At 42.2% G+C, this 22,225-nt stretch overlaps 2 protein-coding genes across 3 annotated transcripts in view; both read left to right on the top strand.

Moving 5' to 3' along the window:
* The window catches only part of LOC143767363 (uncharacterized), a 127,794-nt gene extending 108,680 nt beyond the window's left edge, over positions 1-19,114 (top strand). For both annotated transcript variants that reach the window (XM_077255630.1, XM_077255629.1), the window contains exon 7: positions 14,451-19,114. In XM_077255630.1, the coding sequence (XP_077111745.1) occupies positions 14,451-15,742 (1,292 nt within the window). In that variant the 3' untranslated portion in view covers positions 15,743-19,114. The remainder of the gene's footprint in view (positions 1-14,450) is intronic.
* LOC143767357 (uncharacterized) overlaps positions 1-22,225 on the top strand; it is a 340,694-nt gene that overhangs the window by 232,760 nt on the left and 85,709 nt on the right. The window lies entirely within an intron of this gene.

The following is a 22,225-nucleotide window of genomic DNA, read 5'->3' as shown; positions in this document are numbered from 1 at the left end:
ATCCAAATATGTCACATTGAACAGCCCAGTTTGTTGCTGATTAGCAGCAGAAGATGTGAGTCTTCTCTCTGTCGCGTTATGTGTCTCACTGTACCTCACTGTGCCCGACCCAGCTTATATGTGCCTTTAAATAACTGTCTGTGACTTTCTCTGCCTCTCTATCATTCTCTGCCTTCATGCGCCACACTGTGCCTCATTGCGCCTCTCTGTGCCTCTTTCTGTGCCTCACTGTGCCTCTCTCTCGCTCACTGAGCCTCGGCAATGCAAACTGAGAGACTGGTGAAGTGATCCAAATATGTCACATTGAACAGCCCAGCTTGTTGCTGATCAGCAACCGAAAATGTGAGTCTTCTCTTTATCGCGTTATGTGCCTCACTGTGCCTCTTTTTGCCTCTGTGCATCTGAAAATATTCTGAGGATGAGACCCGGCCATTGTACTCATTTTTGGCACAATTAGCCACCTCTCACTGAAAATGACGTACTGAGGATGAGACCCGGCCATTGTATTCATTTTTGGCACAATTAGCCGGCTCCTACTGAAGAAAATGACGTACTGAGGATGAGACCCGGCTATTATTTTCATTTTTGGCACAATTAGCCACCTCTCACTGAAAGAAATGACATACTGAGAATGAGACCCGGCCATTGTACTCATTTTTTGCACAATTAGCCGAGTCTCACTGATGAAAATGACATAATGAGAATGAGAGCCGACTATTGTACTCATTTTCTGCACAATTAGCCAAGTCTCACTGATGAAAATGAGATACTGAGGATGAGAGCCGACTATTGTACTTATTTTTTGCACAATTAGCCGAGTCTCACTGATGAAAATGAGATACTGAGAATGAGAGCCGTCTATTGTATTCATTTTTTGCACAATTAGCCGAGTCTCACTGATGAAAATGACATGCTGAGGATGAGAGCCGACTATTGTACTCATTTTTTGCACAATTGGCTGACTCTCACTGATGAAAATGACATGCTGAGGATGAGAGCCGCCTATTGTACTTATTTTTTTGCACAATTAGCCGTGTCTCACTGATGAAAATGAAATACTGATGATGAGAGCCGTCTATTGTACTCATTTTTTGCAGAATTAGCCGAGTCTCACTGATGAAAATGACATGCTGAGGATGAGAGCCGACTATTGTACCTATTTTTTGCACAATTAGCCGAGTCTCACTGATGAAAATGAGATGCTGAGGATGAGAGCCATCTATTGTACTCATTTTTTGCACAATTAGCCGAGTCTCACTGATGAAAATGAGATACTGAGGATGAGAGCCGAATATTGTACTTATTTTTTGCACAATTAGCCGAGTCTCACTGATGAAAATGAGATACTAAGGATGAGAGCCGTCTATTGTATTCATTTTTTGCACAATTAGCCACCTCTCACTGAAGAAAATGACGTACTGAGGATGAGACCCGGCTATTATTTTCATCTTTGGCACAATTAGCCACCTCTCACTGAAGAAAATGACGTACTGAGGATGAGACCCGGCAATTGTATTCATTTTTGGCACAATTAGCTGGCTCTTACTGAAGAAAATGACATATTGAGGATGAGAGCCGTCTATTGTACTCATTTTTTGCACAATTAGCCGAGTCTCACTGATGAAAATGACATACTGATGATGAGAGCCATCTATTGTATTCATTTTTTGCACAATTAGCCGAGTCTCACTGATGAAAATGACATACAGAGGATGAGAGCCGTCTATTGTACTCATTTTTTGCACAATTAGCCGAGTCTCACTGATGAAAATGACATGCTGAGGATGAGAGCTGACTATTGTACTTATTTTTTGCACAATTAGCCGAGTCTCACTGATGAAAATGAGATACTGAGGATGAGAGCCGTCTATTGTACTTATTTTTTGCACAATTAGCCGAGTCTCACTGATGAAAATGACATTCTGAGGATGAGAGCCGACTATTGTACTTTTTTTTTGCACAATTAGCCGAGTCTCACTGATGAAAATGAGATGCTGAGGATGAGAGCCATCTATTGTACTCATTTTTTGCACAATTAGCCGAGTCTCACTGATGAAAATGACATACTGAGGATGAGAGCCGACTATTGTACTCATTTTTTGCACAATTAGCCGAGTCTCACTTATGAAAATGAGATACTAAGGATGAGAGCCGTCTATTGTATTCATTTTTTGCACAATTAGCCACCTCTCACTGAAGAAAATGACGTACTGAGGATGAGACCCGGCTATTATTTTCATCTTTGGCACAATTAGCCACCTCTCACTGAAGAAAATGACGTACTGAGGATGAGACCCGGCCATTGTATTCATTTTTGGCACAATTAGCTGGCTCTTACTGAAGAAAATGACATACTGAGGATGAGAGCCGACTATTGTATTTATTTTTTGCACAATTAGCTGACTCTCACTGATGAAAATGACATGCAGAGGATGTCACATTGAACAGCCCAGCTTGTTGCTATTCAGCAACAGAGGATGTGAGTCTTCTCTCTATTGCATTCTGTGCCTCAATGTGCCTCACTGTGGCTCTGTGCCCATCCCAGCCTAAATGTGCCTTTCAATGACTCTCCATCTTTATCTGCCTTCATGTGCCTTTCTGCGCCTCACTGTGCCTCATTGCGCCACTCTGTGCCTCTATCTGTGCCTCCCTGAGCCTCTCTCTCGCTCACTGTGTATCGGCAATGCAAATTGAGAGACTGGTGAAGTGATTCAAATATGTCCCATTGAACAGCCCAGCTTGTTGCTATTCAGCAACAGAAGGTGTGAGTCTTTTCTCTATCGTGTTCTGTGCCTTTCTGTGTCTCACTGTGCCTCATTTTGCCTCTGTGCATCTGAAAATATTCAAAAGATGAGAGGCAGCTATTGCGTTCATGTTTGGCACAATCAGCCAGCTCTCACTGTTGAAAATGACATACTGAGGATGAGAGCCGTCTATTGTACTCATTTTTTGCACAATAAGCCGGCTCTCCCTGAACAAAATGACATATTGAGGATGAGAGCCGTCTATTGTACTCATTTTTTGCACAATAAGCCGGCTCTCCCTGAACAAAATGACATATTGAGGATGAGAGCCGTCTATTGTACTCATTTTTTGCACAATTAGCCGAGTCTCACTGATGAAAATGACATGCTGAGGATGAGAGCCGACTATTGTACTTTTTTTTTGCACAATTAGCCGAGTCTCACTGATGAAAATGACATGCTGAGGATGAGAGCCGACTATTGTACTTATTTTTTGCACAATTAGCCGAGTCTCACTGATGAAAATGACATACAGAGGATGAGAGCCGTCTATTGTACTCATTTTTTGCACAATTAGCCGAGTCTCACTGATGAAAATGACATGCTGAGGATGAGAGCTGACTATTGTACTTATTTTTTGCACAATTAGCCGAGTCTCACTGATGAAAATGAGATACTGAGGATGAGAGCCGTCTATTGTACTTATTTTTTGCACAATTAGCCGAGTCTCACTGATGAAAATGACATTCTGAGGATGAGAGCCGACTATTGTACTTTTTTTTTGCACAATTAGCCGAGTCTCACTGATGAAAATGAGATGCTGAGGATGAGAGCCATCTATTGTACTCATTTTTTGCACAATTAGCCGAGTCTCACTGATGAAAATGACATACTGAGGATGAGAGCCGACTATTGTACTCATTTTTTGCACAATTAGCCGAGTCTCACTTATGAAAATGAGATACTAAGGATGAGAGCCGTCTATTGTATTCATTTTTTGCACAATTAGCCACCTCTCACTGAAGAAAATGACGTACTGAGGATGAGACCCGGCTATTATTTTCATCTTTGGCACAATTAGCCACCTCTCACTGAAGAAAATGACGTACTGAGGATGAGACCCGGCCATTGTATTCATTTTTGGCACAATTAGCTGGCTCTTACTGAAGAAAATGACATACTGAGGATGAGAGCCGACTATTGTATTTATTTTTTGCACAATTAGCTGACTCTCACTGATGAAAATGACATGCAGAGGATGTCACATTGAACAGCCCAGCTTGTTGCTATTCAGCAACAGAGGATGTGAGTCTTCTCTCTATTGCATTCTGTGCCTCAATGTGCCTCACTGTGGCTCTGTGCCCATCCCAGCCTAAATGTGCCTTTCAATGACTCTCCATCTTTATCTGCCTTCATGTGCCTTTCTGCGCCTCACTGTGCCTCATTGCGCCACTCTGTGCCTCTATCTGTGCCTCCCTGAGCCTCTCTCTCGCTCACTGTGTATCGGCAATGCAAATTGAGAGACTGGTGAAGTGATTCAAATATGTCCCATTGAACAGCCCAGCTTGTTGCTATTCAGCAACAGAAGGTGTGAGTCTTTTCTCTATCGTGTTCTGTGCCTTTCTGTGTCTCACTGTGCCTCATTTTGCCTCTGTGCATCTGAAAATATTCAAAAGATGAGAGGCAGCTATTGCGTTCATGTTTGGCACAATCAGCCAGCTCTCACTGTTGAAAATGACATACTGAGGATGAGAGCCGTCTATTGTACTCATTTTTTGCACAATAAGCCGGCTCTCCCTGAACAAAATGACATATTGAGGATGAGAGCCGTCTATTGTACTCATTTTTTGCACAATAAGCCGGCTCTCCCTGAACAAAATGACATATTGAGGATGAGAGCCGTCTATTGTACTCATTTTTTGCACAATTAGCCGAGTCTCACTGATGAAAATGACATGCTGAGGATGAGAGCCGACTATTGTACTTTTTTTTTGCACAATTAGCCGAGTCTCACTGATGAAAATGACATGCTGAGGATGAGAGCCGACTATTGTACTTATTTTTTGCACAATTAGCCGAGTCTCACTGATGAAAATGACATGCTGAGGATGAGAGCCATCTATTGTACTCATTTTTTGCACAATTAGCCGAGTCTCACTGATGAAAATGACATACTGAGGATGAGAGCCGACTATTGTACTCATTTTTTGCACAATTAGCCGAGTCTCACTGATGAAAATGACATGCTGAGGATGAGAGCCGACTATTGTACTTATTTTTGGCACAATTAGCCGAGTCTCACTGATGAAAATGACATGCTGAGGATGAGAGCCGACTATTGTACTTATTTTTTGCACAATTAGCCGAGTCTCACTGATGAAAATGAGATGCTGAGGATGAGAGCCATCTATTGTACTCATTTTTTGCACAATTAGCCGAGTCTCACTGATGAAAATGACATACTGAGGATGAGAGCCGACTATTGTACTTTTTTTTTGCACAATTAGCCGAGTCTCACTGATGAAAATGACATGCTGAGGATGAGAGCCGACTATTGTACTTATTTTTTGCACAATTAGCCGAGTCTCACTGATGAAAATGAGATGCTGAGGATGAGAGCCATCTATTGTACTCATTTTTTGCACAATTAGCCGAGTCTCACTGATGAAAATGACATACTGAGGATGAGAGCCGACTATTGTACTTTTTTTTTGCACAATTAGCCGAGTCTCACTGATGAAAATGACATGCTGAGGATGAGAGCCGACTATTGTACTTATTTTTTGCACAATTAGCCGAGTCTCACTGATGAAAATGACATGCTGAGGATGAGAGCCGACTATTGTACTCATTTTTTGCACAATTAGCCGAGTCTCACTGATGAAAATGACATACTGATGATGAGAGCCATCTATTGTATTCATTTTTTGCACAATTAGCCGAGTCTCACTGATGAAAATGACATACAGAGGATGAGAGCCGTCTATTGTACTAATTTTTTGCACAATTAGCCGAGTCTCACTGATGAAAATGACATACTGATGATGAGAGCCGTCTATTGTACTAATTTTTTGCACAATTAGCCGAGTCTCACTGATGAAAATGACATACTGAGGATGAGAGCTGACTATTGTACTCATTTTTTGCACAATTAGCCGACTCTCACTGTATAACATAATGCATAAGGAGCAATGCTGCCATCTGGTGGTTTTACACTCATGTTTTAAAAAATCAAGTTTTTAGGCAACAGTGTCACCCGGTGGAATTTTCAATTATTACACTTTCATAAAATTTCATAAGTTAGAGCTCGCTAATTGTCCAAAAAAGCAGCGTCAAAAAGCGTGCTAGCTGGCTCTAACGAAAAAACTTTTTTACGTTTTTTGTGCGTAGATCCTCTCAGGAGGCCTATCGGAGGCCGCAGTTTGTGAGCTTTCGAACAGAAACTTTCCCGGACCCCAGAATAAAAACGTGCTATTTTTATCGCGTGCGTAAGCGTCCCGTAGCGCCAAATATAAAATTTTCCCCCGTCAGTCCCTATATTTTACTATAGAGAGAGGGTGACCCACCCAAAATGACCCTCGGCAAATTTAAATGGGCCAAAGTCATGCGTGTTGCTATTCAGCAACGTTCGTTGCAATCCAGCAACAAGATGGCCGACTTTTGTTGCTGGATAGCAACAACAGAGTCAAACCTTGTTGCTAATCTGCAACATTTGCCGATATTTTCTAAGTTTTTCACCGAAGGTGCACCTCTTGTGCTGAGTGGGTGTGCCGGAGCAGAGCTCTCATCATCCTGGAAAATGATCATTCTGAAACCCGCATTATTTTAATCTCCTGGTAATCAGGACCCATCTCAGGGTGAGAGGCTGCTAATGAGCAGTGAAGTACTACTATTCAGGTTGAAGGTCTGTCCCAGCGAGCTATCTGGTGTCGCGGTCCGGAGCAAACTGCTGAAGGAATTGTGGATATTTTAGTGCCTGGATCTGCTACTGCAAGGGAAAGAGGGGACAGGACAGAATTTTCATGATTCCACCGCTCATTTTGTCTTGAACACAGTGAGTGACTGTTCAGTCGTTCAGTCTTGTGCAAGGGTGTGATGAGCTGTCGGTATTTTGATTGACAGTTCAGTCATTCAATCTAGCTCAGGGACGTTGTGAGCTGTCAGTATTTTGATTGACAACTCAGCCATCCAGTTTGAGACTGGGAGGTGCTGAGTTTACTTCAGGTGTTCCCTTTTTTAGTAATTACCCAGCTACGAAACTAAGCTATCAGTCCCAGATAGCTGCCAGTGATGGCTTTTAGCTCACTCTGGTGTGTTCTCTGAGCTTTGTGCTCTAAATTCTGACATTTTGATCTTCTATTGACAGACCCTGGAAAATGGAAAAATGTGCATGATTTCAATGAAAAATGCTTGGAAAACTGGATCCGGAGGCCGGATTCATCATTTCACATCTCCATTTCACATGTTTTTGGCCGGCTCCATTATTGTGCGCTTTTTTCGCCAGACGAAAAAACGTTCCTCTGAACGTTTTCTCCGTCCGCCAGAAACGACTATTTGGACGGATCCGGAAAAAAACGGATGAAACGTCTAGCCATCAGGCGCAATCCGGCGCTAATACAACTCTATGGCAAAAAAACGGATCCGGCGTAAAAAAAAAAACGGATCCGTTTTTTTCAAAACTTGCCGGATTGTGCCTGAAACAAAAAACCTGATGTGTGAAAGTAGCCTAAGCGGGTAGGGCATCCATAATTCCTAGTGCAGCCGGTCAGGTCCTGTAAAATCAGGATATCAGAGCGAGGTGGCTTACATGGGGACAGAAGACATCTGGAGGAATGAGGAATTTGTGCTATAGTGGTGAAATGACCCGCAGCAAGAAAATGGGTAAGTCGGATGGAATTTCACAAGAAGACCCTCAAGATGGCGCCTGCACATCCTGAAGAAAGAAGTAGAGAGATGTCAGTGTGTGTGGCTACTAGCTAAAAGCAATATGCTCATAAAGCTCATTTTACAACCCCCATGCATCAGAGGTCTGTAACGGGTTTGCATGGACCCCAAAGTATGCCTCTTACAGGGTCTTGCTACTCAGCTCAATCACAGGAGGAGGAGGAGTACCGCCATAGCACCATCTGTGTAGGAATCTCCTGATTAACCCAGGGGGAAAGAGTGCACTCCTGGAGGAATATCCCTGGGGGAATCCCCTTGTTTGCTGGATTTCCATAACAGTTATCAAATTCAACTCCACTCTTGCTATACTGACAGGCCAGGTGGGCCACAATCGGCAAACAATTTCCATATTCCAAATCAAAGTAGCAAACTGCAATGTAGTGCAATTTAAAAGACTCACCACATAAGTAGTAAGTTGTTCCTTCCTAGTGATGAGGTAATCCAAAGTAACAAGTAGCGTGTCCACTGGATCTCTTACTTTTTTCAAAATGTCCAGCCTTTAATGAATAAGAAGTCCATAGATCATCCGTCAAGTGTAGCTTTTTTCCTTCTGTGCAAGAGCTCTGCTATGTCTAATGGTAAGGAAGTCCAAATTTGCTGCATTTCTCCAGCCAGTAGCGTTGTGTTCAAATGACTTGCTTCTGAACAACCTGCTCTGTGCAATGTGAAGTCACTCGTTATGGAAAGGTCCATGAAACAAATCCTACGCGTTTTTAAGTTATCGTCCTTCTTCCTCAGGAATTGTATCACTTCTGGACCCGGTGAGTAGTGTATATATAGTGGGGAAAACTAACTATTTGATACACTGCCGATTTTGAAAGTTTTCCCACCTGCAAAGAATGGAAAGGTCTGTAATTTTTATCGTAAGTACACTTCAAATGTGACAGACAGAATTTTTTTAAAAAATCTAGAAAATCGCATTTGTATGATTTTTAGATAATTAATTTGCATTTTATTGCATAAAATAAGTATTTGATAAAATAGAAAAATAGAACTTAATATTTGTTACAGAAACCTTTATTTACAATAACAGATGTTAGATGTATCCAGTAGTTCTTGACCAAGTTTGCACACACTGCAGCAGGGATTTTGGCCCATACCTCCCTACAGATCTTCTCCAGATCTTTCAGGCTTCTTGGCTGATGCTGGACAACATTGAGTTTCTTCTCCCTTCAAAGATTTTCTATTGGGTTCAGGTCTGGAGACTGGCTAGGCCACTCCAGGACCTTGAAATGCTTCTTATGCAGCCACTCCTTAGTTGTTGGTTGTGTCTTTCGGGTCATTGTCATGCTGGAAAACTCAGCCACAACCAATCTTCAATGCTGTTACTGAGGGAAGGAGGTTGTTAGACAAAATCTTACGATACATGACCCCCATCCATCCTCCCTTCAATACGGTGCAATCGTCCTCTCCCCTTTGCAGAAAAGCATCCCCAAAGTATGATATTTCCCCCACCATGCTTCATGGTAGGGTCGATGTTCTTGGGGTTTACTCACTCTTCCTCTTCCTCCAAACATGGCAAGTGGAGTTGATACCAAAAAGTTCTATTTTGGTCTTATCTGACCACATGACCTTCTCCCATGCCTCCCTGGATCATCCAGATGGTCATTGGCAAACTTCAAACTGGCCTGGACATATACTGGCATGAGCAGGGAAACCTTGCATGCCCTGCAGGATTTTAATCCATGATGGGGTAGTGTGTTATTAATGGTAATGTTTGAGACTGTGGTTCTAGCTCTCTTCAGGTCATTGACCAGGTCCTCCCGTGTAGTTCCACGCTGATTCCTGAAAAAAAAAAACCACGATGTAAAGGGCCTAGATTGGGGATATACCAAAAGGAACAAGAATCCATAAAATATAACATTTAATTGTGATAATTAAAAAACAATATATTATTTTTTTTATATCCTAATATGGCAAATAGGATAGTCCAGGTCAAATATCCATACTTCAGTAATATTTAAAAACTCAGGAAAATTCTAAGGGAAACAGAAACTTTGCCTCAGTATCTCTACCTACCAGCAGAGTTTGGCACCCTAGGGGATTCGTTATTGCGCCCCTGCTCCTGATTCCTGACCTTTCTCAGAATCATCCCCACGAGGTGAATACTTGGATGGACATAAACAATGACCCAGGTCCAGAAACCATAATCATAAATGTATCCTAACAGGATCACCAAAAAACCAATTGGGATAATACCCTGAGATACTTCCTATATAGATAACAACCTCCAGAAGGTGAAGTATAACAAGCTCATAAAAAATGTAAATTTATTAAAGACGTAAATTTATTAGATAAAATACAAAACATACAAAACAAATCCATAGAACATGTAAAGAAAATAATACGTTACAGAGTGCTTAAATTATTGGGTGCAGGTGCACCAAAAGAACACGCTACGTGTCACAGCATGGAAAGGGAAGGAACAGAAGGGGGTAAAGTCACATGAATACCACAACTGGGTAGCCACTAATTTTAGTCCATGTGACGATTCCTATCATAAAGCACTACATTCATAATCACAGGCCACTATAGCGGTACAATGACCAAATCTCCCAAATGCAGGAGGAACCATAAATCTCAAAATTTCTTACCCTTCTCCCTCTCCATGATGCAGACACACGCCCCTACGCGCGTTTCGCCCACCGCTTCGTCTGGAGGCTAGCACGGTGTCTCTGTCCTCTCATATCCTGTATTTATACTGCTCCCCGCCACTAAATGACAGCGCATGTTACTGACAATTACGGGCGCCTAATGCCGCATTGTCCCATGCGCCAGTATGGCGGTGCGGGTCACCGGGAAATCCCGGATGACGTCACTGACCCGCACACGTCATTAATAGGCGCCGGAAACGATGTCGTGGCCATTGCCCGTGTCAGGGACATGCGCATTAGTGGCAATAGTCCCCCTGCAATACCTAATGCTACCACTGTAGCGTACCGTCGTTCAGGCACCCGGATATGTCCGCAAATCTTATTACTAATGATACAGTGCTTCTCCATAGCAACCTATATACTATATTAGATGTATAATAAAATCTAGATACCCACTGCACAGTACTAAATTACCTATATAGGAAAACTAAAAACCTAAAACTCATACTGCGACTCAATAAAATTAAACAGAACAAAAATGATGAAAAGTGAGAAAAGGTATGGTGAAAATGTTATTGCAATTATTGCAAATAACAAATACAAGATATCATTATATAATATAATATAACAAATCCTAAAATACATAGTAAAAGGTGATCAAAAAGTCTAGCAAACATTGGGTCTTCACAATTATGACAACCCATAATAAAAAATATATAAATATATGACACAAATACATAATAAAGTGTAAGTGAGCGTGATAAAGTGACAACGTGCAGATTAACGGGCTCCATCCATAGATGCAGGGGAAAGAAAGAAGGACCCAATATTCCGGGGTCCACATCCAGAATGACTTATATTCTTCTTTTTCTTCGGAGGAGTGTATAAGTAATAATAGTTCTTAAATTATTTTAGCACTAAATAAATATAAAGGAAAAAACACAAAAACGAGTTAAAACCAGGATAAAACATAGTAACGACGTGAATACAAGATCCAGAGACGACCCAATATTATAAGAATGGTAAGAAATTTAATTGCTCATTAAGTCCAAAAGGAACCATTGTATTTAGATTATCCATCTACATTCCTTTTGCATAAGGATCCTTATAGCATCACCACCTCTACTCCCCATGTGTACACAATCAATTCCCCAGACCTTCAATTCTTTAGAATTGCATTTATGTTTTAATTTGAAGTGTCTGGGGATTGTTTTCAAGGAGTCCACGTCGTCCACCTCACGCGCGGCCTCAATATCCCTCACGTGTTCACGAGTTCTAACTCGTAACTCCCGTGATGTAAGTCCAATGTATATCAGGCCACAGCTACACATGGCGTAATATACGACATGCGTAGTCGTGCACGTGATATATTCTCTGATTTCAAATGTCTTGAGGCCGCTCGATGAGGTGAAGGACGTGGACCTTGTGTGATTTTTACATGCTAAACAACTACCGCATGGAAAGAAACCCTTTCTCCTATCTCTATTACCAAATAGAGGAATGGGTTTAGAAATGTAGTGGCTCGACACGAGAATATCCCTTAAATTACGACCTCTCCTCGCTGTCATGAGAGGTACTGGGGTCAGATGTTTTTTCAAAATTACTCTCATCAGATCCCATTGCTGGTTATAAGTGGAAATAAATCGTACCCCCACCTCTCCACCTTTCTTCTTCTCTATAATCCCCTTCTGTGGAGCCAAAAGGTCCATTCTTTTGGTATTTTTGGCCCTTGTATAGCCCTTCTTAATGCACCTGTTGCTATACCCACGATCTCTAAACCTCTGCCCAAGGTCAGTGGCCTGTCCCTCAAACAATGCATCCGAGGTGCAGATTCTACGAGCCCGGAGGAATTGTCCAGTTGGAATGGCATTAATCGTGGAGCTCATATATGCGGACGATGCATGCAATAAGGCGTTAACAGATGTTTCTTTACGGTACATATCTGTATGTATCGACCCATCCTCCTGCACTCTGAGCTCCACGTCAAGGAAGGAAACCTTTGTTTGATCATAAGTATAGGTGAGTCTAATGTTGGATTCAATGCGATTCAGACCCACCATAAATGTTTCCAACTCTACAGCAGATCCCTGCCAGATAAACAAGATGTCATCAATAAATCGAAACCACCCAAGGACTTGGGGGGCGGACTGTGCGCCATCCACAAACAGACCCCTCTCCCAAAACCCGAGAAAGAGGTTTGCATAGGAGGGCACACAGGCCGCCCCCATCGCGGTCCCCCGTTTTTGCAAGAAGAACCGGTCCTTGAATGTAAAGAAGTTGTGGGTGAGAATGAATCGCAACAAATCCAACACCAGCTCCCTCAAATCCGCATCCAAGTTACTATTTTCCAATAAGAATTGAGATGCTTGTAAACCCTCCTCATGTTGGATGCTCGTATAGAGGGACTCGACGTCTGCCACCACAAGGAATGCATCTTGGTCCAGGGACAGGACATCTAAACGTCTCAGGACGTCCGTCGTGTCTCTGACATAGGAAGGCAGCGTTTCCACCTGAGGGTGCAAGTAATGTTCAATAAATTTACATACAGGGTCGCATAGCCCTCCTATGCCAGAGACGATCGGACGCCCCGGGGGAGAAACTGTGTCCTTATGGACCTTGGGCAGAAGGTAGAACGTGGGCACAACAGGGCATTTAACCATGAGACCCATCAGGACTTTCTTAGTGATAATGCCCCTCTCAAATGCTATCTCTAAGATACAGGCAAGTTCCGCTTGGAAGGAGGATAGAGGATTCTGCACCAACTGGGTGTATGTCTGTCTATCTCTTAATTGTCTAAACGCCTCCTTCTCGTACTTCTCCACCGGCCAAATTACCACATTCCCCCCCTTGTCTGCAGGCTTGATTATAACATCACCAAGTTGGCTCAATTCCTCCAATGCTCTCCTCTGTAAAGAGGTCAGGTTGTCCCTATTCCTTTTATTTTGAATAGTTCTGAATTCTTCTGTTACTAGTTTCGTAAAAATTTCAACCTGTGAACATAAAGACAAGGGGGGGAAAGTGGTAGATTTGGAAAAAATCGGCGGCGGAGAAGTACCTGTGGCATCTGGATTAGATTCTCGTTCTAATTCCTCCAAAGCCTCAATACTTGGATGGAGCTGCAGACCGAGGAAGATTGACAGTCATCTTGTATTTCTTCCATTTTCTAATAATTGTGTCAACAGTTGTTGCCTTCTCACCAAATTGCTTGCCTATTGTCCTGCAGGCCATCTCAGCCTTGTACAGATCTACAATTTTGTCCCTGGTGTCCTCAGACAGCTCTTTGGTCTTGGCCAGGAGAGGTTTGAGTATAATTGAGTGTGTGGACAGGTGTCTTTTATACAGGTAACGAGTTCAAATCGGCGCAATTAATACAGGTAATGAGTGCAGAGTAGGAGGGCTGTCTAAAATAAAAACCTAACAAGTCTATGAGAGCCAGATTTCTTGCTGGTAGGTAGGTAATCAAATACTTATTTCATACAATGAAATGCAATTTAATTATGTGATTTTCTGGTTTTTATTTTTAGATTCTGTCAGTCACAGTTGAAGTGTAACTGCGATAAAAATTACTGACCGCTCCATTCTTTGTAGGTGGGAAAACTTGCAAAATTGTCAGTGTGTCAAATATTTATTTTCCCCACTGTACGTAAACCAAACTCACCTATTCAAGTATATGGGTCTGTAAACAAACAATGGAGAGCACTCAGATACAATCCATATGTCATTTGAGTTTTGTTGATTTTTCACTGAGCAGTTAATAAGAAAAACTTATATATGAGAGAAAAAAACATTTGACACAGATTGAAAAAACTGACTCATGGACCAGAATGGATCCATCACACTGAAAAATCAGTTTTCACATTTAACCAAAAAAGTATGATTGAGGCCTAAGGCCTCCTTTATAAGCCTTTACTCATGTAAAAGGCAATGAGTGGTGACACACATACATACTGAAGATGATGGCTTCAGAAGAGTAGTGAACAAATGAAAGAGCACAACTTGGTGGCCTAAAATCATAATCTAGTAGTCCATGCTTTGTGGTCTACTGTCTTAGTCAATAATTGAATTACAATTTGTAAGTAAATGTTATAAAATTTATAATATATGTAGATTAATACAATTTCAAGGCACTGTTATTGAAAAATAATAACATCTGTTTTATTCTTGGCAGATGTCTGTGCCAGCAGCTCAGAGGGACATCTGATATTTTCAGATTTTACAGCAGATGCCATTATCCCAGATAGACCTCCAGTCCTTCAAAGAAGAATTATTTCAACTGATCCTTTTCAACAGATCCATTCTTCTGCTTCAACAAAGACCAATATGCAAAACAAGAGTCAAGGAAGTGGTGCTGAACATGAAATAGCTCACATTGGGGAGAAAACCTTTTCATGTTCAGAATCTAGGAAATGTTTTGCAGAGAAATCACATCAGAGAAGCCACTCATCAGAGAATCCATTTTCATGTTCAGAATGTGGGAAACAGTATAGCGAGAAATATCGACTTGTAACACATCAGAGAATTCACACAGGGGAGAAGCCATTTTCATGTTCAGAATGTGGAAAATGTTTTAATCAGAAAAAAAATCTTGTTACACATCAGAGAATTCACACAGGGAATAAGCCTTTTTTATGTGCGGAATGTGGGAAATGTTTTAACTGGAAAACAAATCTTGTTATACATCAGAGAACTCACACAGGGGAGAAACCATATTCTTGTTCTGAGTGTGGGAAATGTTATAGCGAGAAATCCAAACTTAATGCACATATGAGAATTCACACAGGAGAGAAGCCATTTTCATGTTTGGAATGTGGGAAATGTTTTAACTGGAAAACAGATCTTATTAGACATCAGAGAAATCACACAGGGGATAAGCCATTTTCATGTTTAGAATGTGGGAAATGTTTTACCTGCAAAACAGATCTTATTAGACATCAAAGAACTCATACAGGGGATAAGCTATTTTTATGTTCGGACTGTGGGAAACATTATAGCACGGAATCCAGACTTGTTAAACATCAGAGCATTCACATAGGGGAGAAGCCATTTTTATGTCCAGAATGTGGGAAAAGTTGTATCACAAAGTCCAAACTTGTTACACATCTGAGAACTCACACAGGGGAGAAACCATTTTCATGTTTGGAATGCGGAAAATGTTTTACAGAAAAAACAAATCTTGTTACACATCAAAGAATTCACACAGGGGAGAAGCCATTTTCATGTTTAGAATGTGGGAAATCTTTTAATCAGAAATCAAATCTTGTTACACATCAGAAAATTCACACAGGGGAGAAGCCATTTTCATGTTCAGAATGTGGGAAATGTTTTATAAATAAACCATATCTTGTTTCACATCTGAAAATTCACACAGGAGAGAAACCATTTGCATGTTTAGAATGTGGAAAATGTTTTAATCAGAAATCAAATTTTAATATACATCAGAAAATTCACACAGGGAAGTAGACATTTTCTTTTTTTAATCATTTAATTGACAATATGAACAAGAAAAGAATACACGTTATAGTTAAGTAAAAAACGCATCTACAAGAGCAGAATATTATGTAGATAGTGGCAGAGACCCTGTTTCAAGTGATGTATCACTTAGTTTACTAGTTGCAGCAGTTGTAATATAATCACAGCTTTCCGTGTTGCAGATTTAGCAGGGCTGAGATGTTGAGCTGTGTATCACTCCGGCCACAACACTAATTAACAGCTTTTGTGTACACTGTATCATTGCTGGGTGGCATGTTTGGACCAGGAGGCACCAGACACCTTGTCCTGCAGTGATAATCTCTTGCTGATATAACACTGATTGAAGTGAGATAGCAAAAAACAGCCCAGAAAGGGACACATCACTGTAATCCGTAGCTCTCTCCCTACATCACGGTGTCCTCAGATTAAAAGCAAAAACTTGATGACAGATTGTCTTCAATGTCTTGCCCACTACACTACTACTACTACTACCCTTTGATTCTTTCCATACTGTATCATGCCCCCATGATTCCTTTAAACAAAGTATGTTGTCCCCACAGTGAACCCACTACACATCTTTCCCCTACAATGAGAAACACAAAGGAAGCTCATATGGGAGTAAGGAAAGGATCCGTGCAGAGTGAATATACAGTGACGTATTAGTGCTTACTACCCAGAGACAGGACCGTTGTAAAATACACTGGACAGTCGGACAAAATATTGAACACAACCTAAAAAGAGCACCACAACCGACCATATAGTCCAATATAATGCAGTTTTATTGTATAAATATATATAATTACAGTAAAAAGTTCTATAACGGGAAAATTTACAGGAGAAAATATAGATCACAATGCCAAGGTCGGTTGTGGTGCTCTTTTTAGGTTGTGTTCAATCTTTCCCCTACAGTACTCACTGCATTCATATTATGATGCCCCCCCCCCCCCATGTGCATTCCCCCACACATAATATGATGTTCGAACAGTGTTTGTATGTCAGTTGCCGATTTTGCTTAAGTTAATCAATTACTATATTATTTTTAGCGTATTTGTATATGTATATATATGACAACTACATTGCACATTTCTCTGTTCAACTGCAAAAAAATTTATTGATAAGAATGTCTTAGGATGCAGATTTCTTGTCTGTAACTGAAAAACAATGTTGATTTGGTTATCAGTATCAAATGATTCTTGAAAAGTGAAATTTTAATTAATTGTTTTGATTGTTTCTGATGAGAAAAATTATTTTGGTATCTGGGAGCCAGAATTTTAATGTGAATGGTAACCTTTCACCTGAGTCATGCAACCCAAACCACGGACAGCATGAGTCAGAGCCTGGCTGCACATTTGCTGCTCGATATATGTTTTTCTGAAATACTCTGCCATTTTAGAGAAAATATACTTTACAGGGATTGTTTACTAGTAGGACAACTTCTTCTCGATCTAATTGCTCGCCCCCGATTAAAATAAAACCACCTATAATCACCTTCCTTTCTGGCGCTGTTCTAGCCGTTGTGGCACTGGTTCTCCCAGGGCTATCGTGTGGTTTAATCAGTGCTGGCATCGCTGTTTCCGTCTTCAGACAATGAAGTAATTAAGAGGAAGTGAGCGACCAGTCGCAGATTTCACTTCTTTTTGATTGCTTATATGTGCAAAGGCGGGGACAGTGACGCCAGCGCTGATTGAGTGTAGGGCACATGTGACGTAACAAACACATGAGCCAACACCGCTCGAGTGGCACCAGCACAAGGACTGTGGAGTACATAAGCCAAACCTCCGACTTCTCAATTTCCCTGCCTCCGACTCCACAGCACTGCCTCACTACTGAACATGTACATAATGTGCAGCACAGATTCATCTGAACTAAAAGCCAAGATCTTTAGATCAGGTACAGAACAGGCATTTATAGGACATTTCATAACTTTCCCAAATTATTATGAAAAAATGTACAACACATCCTGCATTGTACTACTGTACCTAATTTATTATATATTTTAGTAGTCGAAGTTGGTCCATTTTATACCAACTCCACCAAAATGAACCACGACTCCCGATGACTCCATAGCCCTGGCCAGCACGGCCAATGAGTATAGGTGTTTTTATTTTAACGGGAGCAAACATTCAGATTGTGAAGGGGTTGTCCAAGTAGTGGACAAGCCCTTTAAAGATGTGGCCGGGGACCATCGCAAGACCAGCTTTTCCCACCACTGCTCGAGGTGATTGACAAGTCTCTTCTATAGCAAGAGACCTTTCAATCATCTCTAGCAGCTCTGAGAAAAGGTAGCCGAGGGCGACTTCAGACGAGTCTTTACTTCGGCTGTGGTCCCAGGCCGTATCTTTAAAGTATATACGTGGCTGTGTGAGCAGGTTGCAGGATGCAGTAACGGACAGGCGGCAGAGCAAGGGTTAAAGTAAATTTTTTTTACTTGAGAATAGGGAATGCTCCATGCAGGGAGGGGGAAGGAGAGGCAGGGGCATGGCTGGTGGTATGAGCACAAAAGGTATGCTGTGGGAAGTTATAAGGGCAAATAGTATAACAACTGTTCATTCAGATCCACTTATCAGTATGACGGCTTCCTGACTGCAGAGTCTTAGGTTCAAACGGTGGTGCCAACACTGTTAGAACGTGTTGAATCCGGTGTCGTCCTACAGACGAAGATCCAGTTCCTGGCGGTGACATAGAGTCCTCAAAGTCTTGTGCTTAACGAAGCTTGGCAGAAGTATGCATGTGAGGGAGGGAACAGTTTGCGGTGAGTCACTCTGTATTTCTTAGTCTGCACGTACGCGATATTTACTGACCCACAACGTTGGGTGTCCTGAGCGGCGGGAGCCAACGGGTCATAGGCAGTTCTCCGGTAACAGTCTTTGTAAGTGGGAAGTTCTCCGGTAACAGTCTTTGTAAGTGGCCACAGGGATTCGATAGCACGGACCTGCGCTGTCACGGTGTGGAGTATGGAGCACCAAACTTTCCCTGCTGCACGCTACATGCTCCCAAGTCTGACCCTCTTTGCTCACTCTGCCCTTTTAGCCTAGCTATGCCCCCTGCTTTTGAGTGCAAAGGCCGGTCCGGGTTTCTAAGCTTTCCCGCAGACAACAAAGGTGACAGTCCCGACAGTTCTGGATCTGGCGCAAGAAAGGTACCCCCGGTCTGGTCCCTCTTCTTACAGCTGCATTGGTGCAGTGAGACTTGGATTCATGTTGCCTGGGGTTTGGGCTGCATGAATCCGGTGACAGGTTCCCTTTAAATTCTGCAGACTTTATTTGACAATCCAGACTAGTCTTCAGAGACAGTTACTTCTTTTTATCTCGTGATTATCTACCCTCTTTAATTGTAACTCTAATTCAAAATAAATTTATTTTTATTCCAATCATCTGTGAAGACTTTATCTTTGCTACTAGCGCAAATATCTTCATCAATGCCCCCATATAGCATCTCACACAGAGCCATCCCCATCCCATACACTGTGCTTTCTGACCATATATACTGTGAGTAGAACCTTGGCTAAGGCATACAGCGTAAACGCAGCATGTACTACCCATATCAGCTTGTAAAAATTCACATGTCTATCTCCTAGCCAACAAAGCTCATGTGTGTTGTGTGTGTATGTATGTATATATTTATATATACATGTGCTTCTCACAAAATTAGAATATCATCAAAAAGCAAATTTATTTCAGTTCTTCAATGCAAAAAGTGAAACTCATATATAGCGTCATTACAGAGTGATCTATTTTAAGTGTTTATTTCTGTTAATGTTGATGATTATGGCTTATAGCCAATGAAATCCAAAAGATCATTATCTCAGTAAATTAGAATAATTAACAAAAAACACCTGCAAAGGCTTCCTAAGCGTTTAAAAAGGTCCATTAGTCTGTTTCTGTAGATTCCACAATCATGGGGAAGGCTGCTGACTTGACAGATGTCCAGAAGGCAGTCATTGACACACTCCACAAGGAGGGTAAGCCACAAAAGGTCATTGCTAAAGAAGCCGGCTGTTCACAGAGTGCTGTATCCAAGCATATTAATGGAAAATGGAGTGGAAGGAAAAAGTGTGGCAGAAAAAGGTGAACAAGCCATCGGGATAACCACAGCTTTGAAAGAATTGTTAAGAAAAGGCCATTCAAAATTTGGGGGGAGATTCACAAGGAGTGGACTGCTGCAGGAGTCATTGCTTCAAGAGCCACCACACACATATGTATCCAGGACATGGGCTACAAGTGTCACATTCCTTGTGTCAAGCCAGTCATGACCAATAGAAAATGCCAGAAGTGTCTTACCTGGGCCAAGGAGAAAAAGAACTGGACTGTTGCTCAGTGGTCCAAGGTCTTGTTTTCAGATGAAAGTAAATTTTGCATTTCAGTTGGAAATCAAGGTCCCAGAGTCTGGAGGAAGAGTGGAGAAGCCACAATCCAAGCTGCTTGAGGTCTAGTGTGACGTTTCCACAGTCAGTGATGGTTTGGAGAGCCGCGTCATCTTCTGGTGTAGGTCCACTGTGTTGTATCAAGACCAAAGTCAGTGTAACCGTCTACCTGGACATTTTAGAGCACTTCATGCTTCCCTCTTCCGAAAAGGTTTTTGGAGGGGGAAATTTCATTCTCCAGCAGGACTTGGCAGCTGTCCACACTGCCAAAAGTACCAGTACCTGGTTTAAAAACAATAGTATCACTGTGCATGATTGGCAAGCAAACTTGCCTGACCTTCTCTATGGGGTATTGTCAGGAGGAAGATGAGACACCAGACCCAGCAATGCAGACATGCTGAAGGCTACTATCAAATCAACCTGAGCTTCCATAGCACCTCAGCAGTACCACAGGCTGATCACCTCCATGCCACGCCGCATTGATGCAGTAATTGATGCAAAAGGAGCTCCGACCAAGTATTGAGTGCATTTACTGAACATGCATTTCAACTCTTGAAATAGATCATTCTATTTGTAATAACTATAATATAGAGTTTCACTTTGTATGGAAGAACTGAAATAAATTAACTATTTGATGATATTCTAGTTTTGTGAGAAGCACATGTGTGTGTGAGTGTATATATATATGAGATAACATACATATATATATATATATATATAATTACCATATTTTTTGGACTATAAGATGCACCAGACCATAAGACGCAGCTAGGTTGTAGAGGAGGAAATTAGAAAAAACTAAACAAAAAATATCAATTCTGTACTAATAACCCCTATACTGGTATATATGGTCTCTCCCCCCCAGTATGCATGGCTCCCTCATCCCTATCCTAGTATGCATGGCCCCCTCATTCCTATCCCGGTATGCACGGCCCCTCATCCCTATCCTGGTATGCATGGCCCCCTCAACCCTATCCTGTTATGCATGGCCCCCCTCATCTCAATCCTGGTATGCATGGCCCCCATCCCTATCCTTGTAGGCATGGTCCCCCTCATCCCTATCCTGGTATGCATGGTCCCCCTCATCCCTATCCTGGTATGCATGGCACCCTGATCCCTATCCTGACATGCACGGCTCCCTCATCTGCATCTTGGTATGTATGTTCCCCCTATCCCTATCCTGGTATGCATGGCCCTCTCGTCCCTATCCTGGTATGCAGGGCCCGCATCCCCATCCTGATATGCATAGCCTCCATCAGAAAAACATTTAAAAAAAACAAACCATTACACTTGCCTTCCTGCACTCCCTGCAGCATTTCGTTACAATGCCAGCTGCTTATGTATGCTTGTAAGCAGCGCATGGCAGGGACGTAATGTGCTTCTTAAAAGCAGCGGACAGCTGCCAGAATACTCACTGCTCTCCACACCATGACTATGTGCGGTGGCAGTAGTGAATATTAATTGCTCTTTAATAACGGGCACAGTGTTAGCCGCAGCCACTGCCTAAGGGAGTGGAGAGCAGTGAATATTCATTGCCTTAAAGGGAACCTATCACCCCCAAAATCGACGGTGAGCTAAGCCCACCGGCATCAGGGGCTTATGTACAGCATTCTGGAATGCTGTAGATAAGCCCCCGATGTATCCTAAAAGATGAGAAAAAGAGGTTAGATTATACTCACCTGGGCGGGCGGTCCGATCCGGGGCCTCCCATCTTCATAGGATGATGTCCTCTTCTGGTCTTCACGCTGCGGCTCCGGCGCAGGCGTACTTTGTCCTGTTGAGGGCAGAGCAAAGTACTGCAGTGCGCAGGTGCCGGGAAAGGTCAGAGAGGCCCTGCGCACTGCAGTACTTTGCTCTGCCCTCAACAGGGCAGACAAAGTACGCCTGCACAGGAGCCGCAGCATGAAGACCAGAAGAGGACGTCATCTGATGAAGATAGGAGGCGCCGGACTGGACCGCGACACCCATCGGACTGGACTGGGACCGGGACTGCCCCTAGGTGACTATAATATAACCTCTTTTTCTTATCTTTTAGGATACATCGGGGGCTTATCTACAGCATTACAGAATGCTGTAGATAAGCCCCTGATGCTGGTGGGCTTACCTCACCC

Source organism: Ranitomeya variabilis, chromosome 4 (assembly GCF_051348905.1).
Source record: "Ranitomeya variabilis isolate aRanVar5 chromosome 4, aRanVar5.hap1, whole genome shotgun sequence".
Classification (NCBI taxonomy): domain Eukaryota; kingdom Metazoa; phylum Chordata; class Amphibia; order Anura; family Dendrobatidae; genus Ranitomeya; species Ranitomeya variabilis.
The sequence above is the reverse complement of the archived record's forward strand: the minus strand, read 5'-3'. Positions and strand labels throughout refer to the sequence as shown.